We start from the raw sequence: 9166 nt of genomic DNA, 5'->3' as shown, positions 1-9166 counted from the left end.
TTTCTATATTCCCTCAAGCCCAAATGTACAATTTTGTGCTTTTAAATGGTTGAGAGTAAATGGAAATCTGAACCAAGGAAAATCAGAACATAATTGTATTGTATTGAAATAGGATATTGTAAGAAATTATGATAAATGTTTCTATGCGAAAATTGAGTGTACAAATTGTGGGAATAATTTGCTAAGACCAATGAGGAGAATCGAATTGGAGAATCAGAGAACTGGACAGTGAAGAATGTGGAATGGCAAATGGTTAAAAGAGTGGAAAATCAGCGGACAAAATTCGCGATGATTGCCAGAATCTAAGCTGCTATATTCGCCATTTAAAGTCGTATTTCTCATTTAGTTTCCACCTGATTCACGGCTAGCCCCAGTCATAGATTAGTTGTCATGCCAGCCGATTCCCGTCCCAACCCACATCCTCTCTCCCTCTCACTTTTCACCAGTGAATTGTGTCATAGTCACAGGTTTTGTTGCTGGCATTTCGGCGCCTTCCTTTTTATGATTTCCACACTTCGATTTCCCATTTTCCGCCCATTTCTTGTTTTTTTTCCCTCCTTTCTAATTAAGCAATCTTTTTGTTTTTGTGCAGTGGCTGCTTTGCAGTTTTAGTGACAATTTCCTGCATATGTGGGGAGCAACTTTAAATATTTTTCCTCGTAGTTTTCTGCATAATTGATTTGATTACCTCTCGCTCGTACCTATACTCCTAATAGTGCTTCTCGTACTGCTTTAGCTTTAGCAGAGTCGCTGAACTCCCATCCCATCAAATCGGAGGTCTCCAAAACCAAGTCTAGTCATGATCAAAGCAAACAACAGCCCTCAGACACAAATTTTAATCACAACTTCCTGCATGAATTTATATTTTTATCTTTTATAGTATTTCCCTTTTTTTTCTGCGTTGTTCGTTATTATTTTTAGTCTTTTTTCTACCACTTCTTGGAGTTTTTTTTTTTCTGTCTGATTTGTTGGCCGGCTGGGCGTGGGAAAAAGCTGAAGGCGCTTGGACTCGGGTGCGGCCCCGCAACGGAAGACTTCAAATGGGGAAGGCACATCGGATTCGTACACTCTGAAGTGTATTAAAGTGGAGTTTATCCCTTATATCCCTATCGATAGAATCCCATCCTTCATCCATATGTTCGTTATAGGAAGTATTTATTTCCCACTGTCTTCCATAATCATTATATAGCACTCGACAAATTTTAGTTCGCCTAGTTCGTTGCGATTCTGGGTCTGGAACGAGGCCCACAGGGGGGTTGGCGCATAATTCATGTAAATCGCGAAATCGCAGTTTGACAATCGCCAACGGGTTCTCTGGTCCAGCTCCTCCTAATACGCATAAATTTCAGCATCTTTATGTGTTTGACTGCCTGCTGTTGTCCACTGTCCCCTGTCCACTGTCCCCTGTCCCCTGTCCGCTGTTGTTGGCTGATTGCTGATGGCGAACAAAACTAAACACTTTTAAGCTCATAAATTTTGGGAGCACAAAAGGCCCAAGCAAATCAAAACAAAACGCACAACCAAAATTGGCTGCCATTGGACGAGCCGCAGAGAGAGAAAGAGAGAGAAGCAGTGTGCAAGAGAGAGAAAGGGAGAGACATGGTATAGCTCATTTGAATATTGATATGATTTCGATTTTGGTCGGCGGCCCGCATTAATTAAGAGCCAGAAATTAGCGCTCGTGTTGCGCGCGTGCGCAGAGCAAGTTCATCTCATATCGGTCTTGCATCGGATATATGTATCTCAACTGGTATTTTATATGCCGCTGGCTGATCCATCTCGCTCTCTGCGATCGAACATATAGCCGTGTCGGCCACTTGACGTTTTTCCATTAATCCTCTATCGATTTCCGATCCATTTACATAAATATGTGTGTGTATTTGACTCTCGTCGGGCCTGACCAAAAAGTTATGCAACCTCTAAGGCCTAGGGCCAGCCGATTGTGGTCCACCACAAAAGAGATACGAATTTAATATACCATTGTACTGGATGAGTACATTACTCTTAAACTAAATTCTGATTTGCCGGATTTGTCCTGAGGTCGTCGTGTCACTGATGGGGGATATTGGAAACCAATATCCCAGGGGCTATGGGAGGAGAAGCTGCATGAGGGGCTTACGAGTATCTCCGCCATGGCTGAGGCCAACGTTTAAAGCGCGAGCCAGAGGCAAAGGGCTGGAGGGGGATGCTGGGGCATGGTTTTAATTTTGATCCGATTCTGTTCATGTCGCCTGTCGGCTTTAAACATCAACTTGTTTGAAAATGGAGCTAGTTTTTTTTCCAATAAATTGTTGGGTCAGCCACGGTTTTGCGCTCGTTTAGAAGGCAATCATTGAACCCCCTAAAAAACTCTTTGAACAGCAAACTTTTTTAACTTTTTGTTCACTTAACACTTCCGCCTTTTGATGCTTCACAAAGAAGTGCATTTAACAAATATTTTGAATGAATCCCCACCAAACAAATTGGGGACCTAATGTACTCTATAGATAGAAGATCCTTTGTTGGGTTATATGTAATATCATTGATTATGAGACAATTATAAGTATTAAGCGAGAGATTTAAATATTAACAGGATTCACCAGAGCACTTCCTTGTCGTCGGAGTCCAAGCCAATCGCTCTCTGGAAAAGGGAACGAAGGTGCAGTCGTCCCACACGATATTTCCCAGAGCCCACAATGTATATTCGTGCGTTTGAAATCGAAAGCTCATTAGCAAACCACCTAACGATTTGCGAAAACTGGAGCCCGAACTTTTCCGATTTGACAGTCGATTCGCAACGTTTTGTAGTACTCAGATCAGAGAAATTTCGTAGCTAGCAAAAACAGGGGTGATATTCGTATGGAACCGATAAGAAATCATCCCTATTTTGCGACGAAGAAAATACTGGTAAAATAAAGCAGATATGTGAGAGGCTCGAAGCTAAAAGTTTGGGGCAGAGCAGCAACTGGCAATTGGGCATACATATTGTATGTATGTCAGGCACAATTAGAGCGCCATCAACTTAATTACTTTGAATAATTAAAGACACAGATGATGGAAATTAAGGTCTCGTCATTGCGCAGCTTGCTGGCGCCAGCTGACTCGAATTTTACAGAGAACATCTTCGGCCTCTTCGATGTGATCTGGCCTGTCTTCCTCTCTTGGACTGTATGAAATCGGTGGAAATGCAAATAGTGGCGGGGGCTGATTAGCCAATGGCCGAGGGCGTGGCAATGGGAAGAATGGCCCAACGATTTGTTTGGGGAGCGAAATACGCAAACAAAGACTCGGTCTCAGGGAATCAAGCGAAAGATCAATGAAAAGCAATGAATGAATGAATTAATCTGGGGCTGGCTGGCTGGCTGAACTCAATGGATGGTAGATGGATGATGCCAGAGCAGAGCAGAGCCGGGCACAGTGCTCCCTTTTGTGGGTGCCGGAGTGGCTCAATTGAGAGCCGGGGCGAGGCTAGGGCAGAAGCTGCTGCCAAATTGCCCCCATTGTTGTTGCTAAATTTAAATGAATACGAGTGTGCATGCAAATGAAAAAGCAGCCCCGATTCCCATTCAAAACCCTAAATACGAGTACAATACACAAGCGAGCAAGAAATAAAGAAAGCCCAGCGAGAGGATGGAACCAAAAGGGGGAAACCGGGCAAAAAACTCATTTAACTAATAATTGCCTTGTTTTGTTCAATTTCACTCCATGGGCGGTGTTTCGGTTTGTCTTTTGGAATATCGTAGAGAAATTATGCATAAAGCGTAGCTGGGTGGATATTTTGCATATTTTAATGCTTGACTAATAGTCGGGTTCAATAGCCATGGATAGAGGGTTCCCGATACCACCTAGAAAAATCCTCCAGGGCTCTAACAGTTGATATTTCAAAATGTAAACGTTAGGTTCAACAGGTTCCCCAATATATTGGGGGAAATGATAATTCTAGCTTTATATACATTAAATGAAGATTATTTCAAATCATATGTATTCAAAGATATACCCAAGCTATCAAAAAAATGTCATGGAATAGTAGGAAGCTAGTAGCAGAATCCCCAAACCCATTTCTGATTATGTCCGAATGAATGCTGTACATCTTTCTGGGATGATCAAGAGCACTTGCTTACCATAAAACACCCATAAAACACCCAGCGATAATCACAGAAAATCTCGGCGTAATTTCTATGCCTCTCTCTCTCTCTCTCTGTCTCCTGGGTACCAGCCAAACAAAAAATAAAAGCAATCTCTGTAACAACAGTTACTCAACTTGGCTAACTGCTAGTCAGTCTGGCAGACATTCCGCCAGTTAGCCTGTCCGACAGCCACATGGCAAAAAGCATTCAGTCAGTCAATCAATCAGAGTTTGACCAGGCCAGAGCCAGAGCCAACTTCTTCTGGTTGTACAGCTGATTTTTCTCACAATAATTTGTAGTCCGCTAGGCTTTGTCAGAGACACCTGTGCGAGGCGCAGTTCCAGAGCAGAGTCCAGGGGAGTCCGATGTCCGTCGTCCGTTGGCCGTTGGAGGTGGCCAAATATGAGCACAGACCCCGAGTCCCAGTGCCCATAAATCTGTGGAGCAACTTTCCAGTTGACTGCTTAACAATTTTCAACACGCGCACAAGCGCATGAGGCACAGGCGCAACTGTGGCCAAGACGGTGGCCAAGGAGCCACACCTGAGATGTATTCCATGGGAACGGCCTACGCTCCATATATACTACTCCATGTACTCCATGGACAGCGACAGCCCCGACCACGGTAATGTGTAATAGTTCTATTAGTCGCATGTTGGCGCGTCTCTGGTTACAGCTAATCTCTTTCGCTACCAACTTTGGCTCTGTCGCTGGCTCTGGCTCTGTCGCTGGCTCTGCCTCCTAAACGCCTCTCATTGAACCTCCCATGAGAACCAAGAACCGGCTGGCAATGGGTATTACTCCAGCAACAACAAATTTATCGTATATTTTTTGGCCTGAATAGTTTATGGCTGGCGCCTCGACGACGTTACCGTCGCCTTCGCCGAAGCTGTGTGGCTCATTGCCCAATTTGGTTCGCCTGCCGAACCGGTTCGCAGTGCGATTTGGATTTTGCTCGCCGTTTTGGAACTCGTTAGCTTTATGGGGCACAAAGGCAGCAAGGCAGCCGTCAACGGTTTGATTTCTAATTAAAACGGAAATATGTATTATAGGCCACGGATAAGCCGCACAAGGGTACACAAGGGTATACGGCTCGACAAAATTGTCGAAATTTTTTTTTGATATTTCGGTTTATTGCAGAAGTTACGAATTGATTTAAATGGCAGATTGATGGGGATTCCTCTCCTGATGATTGATGCATTGAAGCAATAAAATATCGAACCAGCTCTATTTCATCCATCGAACCCGTCCCCCCGCTGGGTATCCAAAGTTCGACTCTCATTTGAGGCATAGAAATTAGACATTGTCAAAGCAAGACATTTTCGTTTATCTATTTATCTGTTGGATTCTGTGTGTCTATCCCAACCTGTCATCTATCAGTTTTCATTGCCTCGAGAGGCCTAAAACTATTTTCGGGCCTCAGCGAGCAACATTTACGAGCATCGACTTGGGGAATGGGAAATGTGGAGTGGGCAAGGGGAATGGGGAATGGGGGGATATTTTTACAATTTTTCGAACGTTTACGAATTTGAAATCCGCGTCCGCCTTAGCATTTTATGGCACCTGCCATGAATCGGCTCCACCTCGTATAATCTTTTTGTTCAACTTCAGAGCAACTCCTCTCTCTCTCCCTTTACCTCTCCCCTAGATGCTTGATGCTTATGCCTCCAGCAAAGAATAGAGTTGTCCCTGCGTTTTATGGCCGCTTTATCGCACTTCCCCATAAAACTGTCAAATTTTCTACAAATGAAATGCATTTGACAAACGGCTTATTCTTTGTTTGGTAAGGGGGCTTTCACCCATCCAAGGGTGGGAGCTGGTCGAAAGATCGAGACGAGGAGCGTTCGACCCACGCGTTCCGAGCACTAGCTTATACCAATTCCATTGTGGAAGGCCTAGGAAACCAATCCAATATTGGGTCCGTTAAGCGGCAACGGCCGATCTAGCCAAACTACACTCAAAGCTGTAGTCTGTAGCGGTCCGGAGCTGCAATGAGAAGTTACCCCACAGATGATCTGGGTCAGCTCACAAACGGTACGCGTCTGGGATACCCAACAAGCCATTTCAAGGCTTCCGAAGGCTCTATATGATGAACCTTTACTGTATAGAAATGTATGTATGGTCGAAATTCAGTAAAGTTTTTAAATAGTAATAATAATACCACCTTCTTGAAATATCCAATGTAAATATCAATCATATTGGATAATGAAAACAAAAAAAGGAGACTTGATTTAATTGGGTTGCAATTTGATATGTAAAAAGCGAACAGTGTGGCCACACAAAGCACAGAAATAAGTGTGTCCTTACTATTTTGCCACACAGGGTTGCTCGACTTTGAATCTACTAAAAAATGCCATAAAGCGTAAGAACAGCTGACATATTGAATTTGGAAAACGTGTTGCAGTAAAGTAATTTGCAGTCGTCATTCGTCTTCGTGAAAAAATATAATTAAAAAAAAGAATAATAATGAATTTCTTGAGAACTTTGTTCGACGGCTCTCTTATGGCGGAGATAAAAGATTTTATGGTAATTTTGCATGAAACTGCAACCGGTGATCGAAATATTGGCCATAGCTCACAAATTTCTCCTATTTTTATGCAGGGCATACCAAACAACGGCACCTCGAAAATCGTAGCTTCCGACAATTTACTGGATCAGCCGCCACAAAAAAAACGACGTGTTTCCGTCATTCCATTGCTGGAGCTGGCAGACATGGAGGAGCCATCGCAGCACCGTCGCCGTCGCACTTCATTGCCAAATTTCGGCAGAATCGATGAGTTCAGTACTCGTCCCGTCGGGAATTGGACCATGGAACGCGCCGTGCGCTATCCTACTCCTGGCCAAGTGCCTCGCTCACCAATTAAACGTAGAAACTCCATCGGAAACCTACTCAAAAAATCTACGAAATTAACCATAAGGCGCAGCAGCTTCTGAATAAAGGCTGACATTTGATGGCAACGTCTATTGTAAACTGTACAAAAAATTCAGAACATAAATAAAATCGGGCGTAACCATTAAAGAGTAGCTTTAGAGACTTTAGTTAGGGCCCCAGGGCCTTTGGCTGCCTAGCCACGCCCCTGAGCTTGACGGTCTGGACTACCAGATCGCCTGATGAAAATATCCAATTATTCTGGCGAACAACACCTCTGTCCCGATGCACTCGAATTTGCGGTTTTGCGAGCTGTGCCTCATCTCCTTCCTTGCCTCAATCTGTCGTCGCATGTACATAGGGCCTGTGGGCACACATTGGTTGTTCATACAACCTCGTTTCGCTGATGGAAGATGTACTTCGGACTCTGATGCAAAACCATTACTATTAGCTAATAAGCCCCACATTTCATGTCAGCAATCAACCCGTCACTTACCCCCCACACACACAACTCTGGCGCAAACCACATACATATGTATGTATGTACATTTATCGGGAAGGAGACAAAGAGAAGCAGGGAAAAGCTACTGGTGATGCACCCGCAACTGTCACCGATAACTTCTGGCGCTGTGGCTTAGATACCCTTGCATCTGCACATTGCCCATGCCCATGCCGATGCCCATGCCCATCCGTATCCACATCCACATCCACTTCCACCTGGCGGTGGCTGCCACCTTAACCACAATCGCACCACCCGAACCATTCTTCTCTTCTCTTGAGTCCGCTCTTTGGGCTTTTGTGCATTTTTAGGGCTACGCGCCGCAAAAACCGCAAGAAATCAATTCCAAGAAATTGTTTGTCTTCCGCTGCTGCGTAGCCGTAGCCCACATGAACACATACAAGCATACTACACATACATACATATACATATACATATATGTATGTAGCTGTGTGCATGTGTATATGGATCTATGTATGTATACATACACAGCTGGATATAGAAAATAAATCGGCTGCATTTAGCACGCTTCATTTGACCGAAAACTGTTTGGATTCTGATTCGGATGTTGGATGTTGGTCAGCCTTCTTGGCCGGAGTCGGAGTGGCTTCATTATTAATGGTTGATTAACACGGCATGAGGTGTTGAGGTGCTCGGGGGTTTGGGTTTGATTGTTCTCTTTTGGGCTAATTTCATCATCAGCGATGGCCAACAGCCAGCAGAATGGAAATAAAAATCAAACCAAGTGGCTGGCGATAGGAAGTGAAAAGCGGACACACATGAACACAGTCGTTGAACAAAAAGCGAAACCAAAACGGAAAGTTTATTAGCTGCGATGCGGAAATTCGAGGCGTGACATTAAATGTCCAGACATCCAAGTGTGTGTATGTATGTATGTATGTATTGTCTCTCCACGCCAAAGATCGACACTTCTGCTAATGACAACCGTTTCCACTACATTTGCTGTTCCACTTTCCAGGAATGATAGGGCGACACACAAGTAGAATAACGAGAAGTTAACCCACAAATTGGGGTATCATACATACATACATATATTGTACACATATACATATGTAGATATGTACATTTTACATACATATTCGTTAAGACAACAATAAAAGCAAATACCAATCTGTTAGAATATTGGTAGTTTTATTTATTTAAACACGTAACATGTAATCCTTCAAATTGTGTGCATATGTTATGGAGGAGCTGCTTCTGAATGGCCAGCGACAGGCTTCGCGTACAGAGCGGTCCACTGGCGGGCCAAGGGGTCTGTCTTGTACAATAACGCAGCAATGCAGTTCAATGGGCTATCGGGGTTGGGCTCAGTCAGCAGCGATTGACCGCCCGCATAATGGCTCTCCAGTTGTAGATAGAGTCCACTTTGCACCCCTCCGTCAGATCGCTCCTCATTTGGTCTCCTTCCCTGTGGATGCGGCGGAAGCCTATATTACTATCGATCTGATATTCCTGAGCCGCAACAACAGAGCCAGCGTTCGCAGGTTCCGCCGCGTCGGGCTCAGGGGCTGCGCGGTTGTAGCGCTGGGTGGCAGCGGCATTTCGAGCGGCCTCGAGCCGCGCCCTTTTAGGTGTAGGTGATGGCATCTCCTGCAAGACGGAAAAACGTTTAGAAACACTTTTATCAGATTGTATAAACGTTCATTGCTTACGATATGATTATTGAACATTT

At 44.2% G+C, this 9166-nt stretch overlaps 1 protein-coding gene across 1 annotated transcript; it reads left to right on the top strand.

Annotated features, from left to right (window-relative positions):
* Nucleotides 1–6474: 6474 nt before the first annotated feature.
* LOC26533204 (uncharacterized) lies at nucleotides 6475–7129 on the top strand. The gene is made up of 2 exons (XM_015186056.2): nucleotides 6475–6631; nucleotides 6707–7129. Exons 1-2 carry the CDS (start codon nucleotides 6572–6574, stop codon nucleotides 7037–7039), a joined length of 393 nt encoding a protein of 130 aa, XP_015041542.1. The 5' UTR covers nucleotides 6475–6571; the 3' UTR covers nucleotides 7040–7129.
* The last annotated feature ends 2037 nt before the right edge of the window (nucleotides 7130–9166 follow it).

Source organism: Drosophila pseudoobscura, chromosome X (assembly GCF_009870125.1).
Source record: "Drosophila pseudoobscura strain MV-25-SWS-2005 chromosome X, UCI_Dpse_MV25, whole genome shotgun sequence".
Taxonomy (NCBI): Eukaryota; Metazoa; Arthropoda; class Insecta; order Diptera; family Drosophilidae; genus Drosophila; species Drosophila pseudoobscura.
Note: the sequence above shows the minus strand (reverse complement) of the source record. Positions and strands in the feature narration are given on the sequence as shown.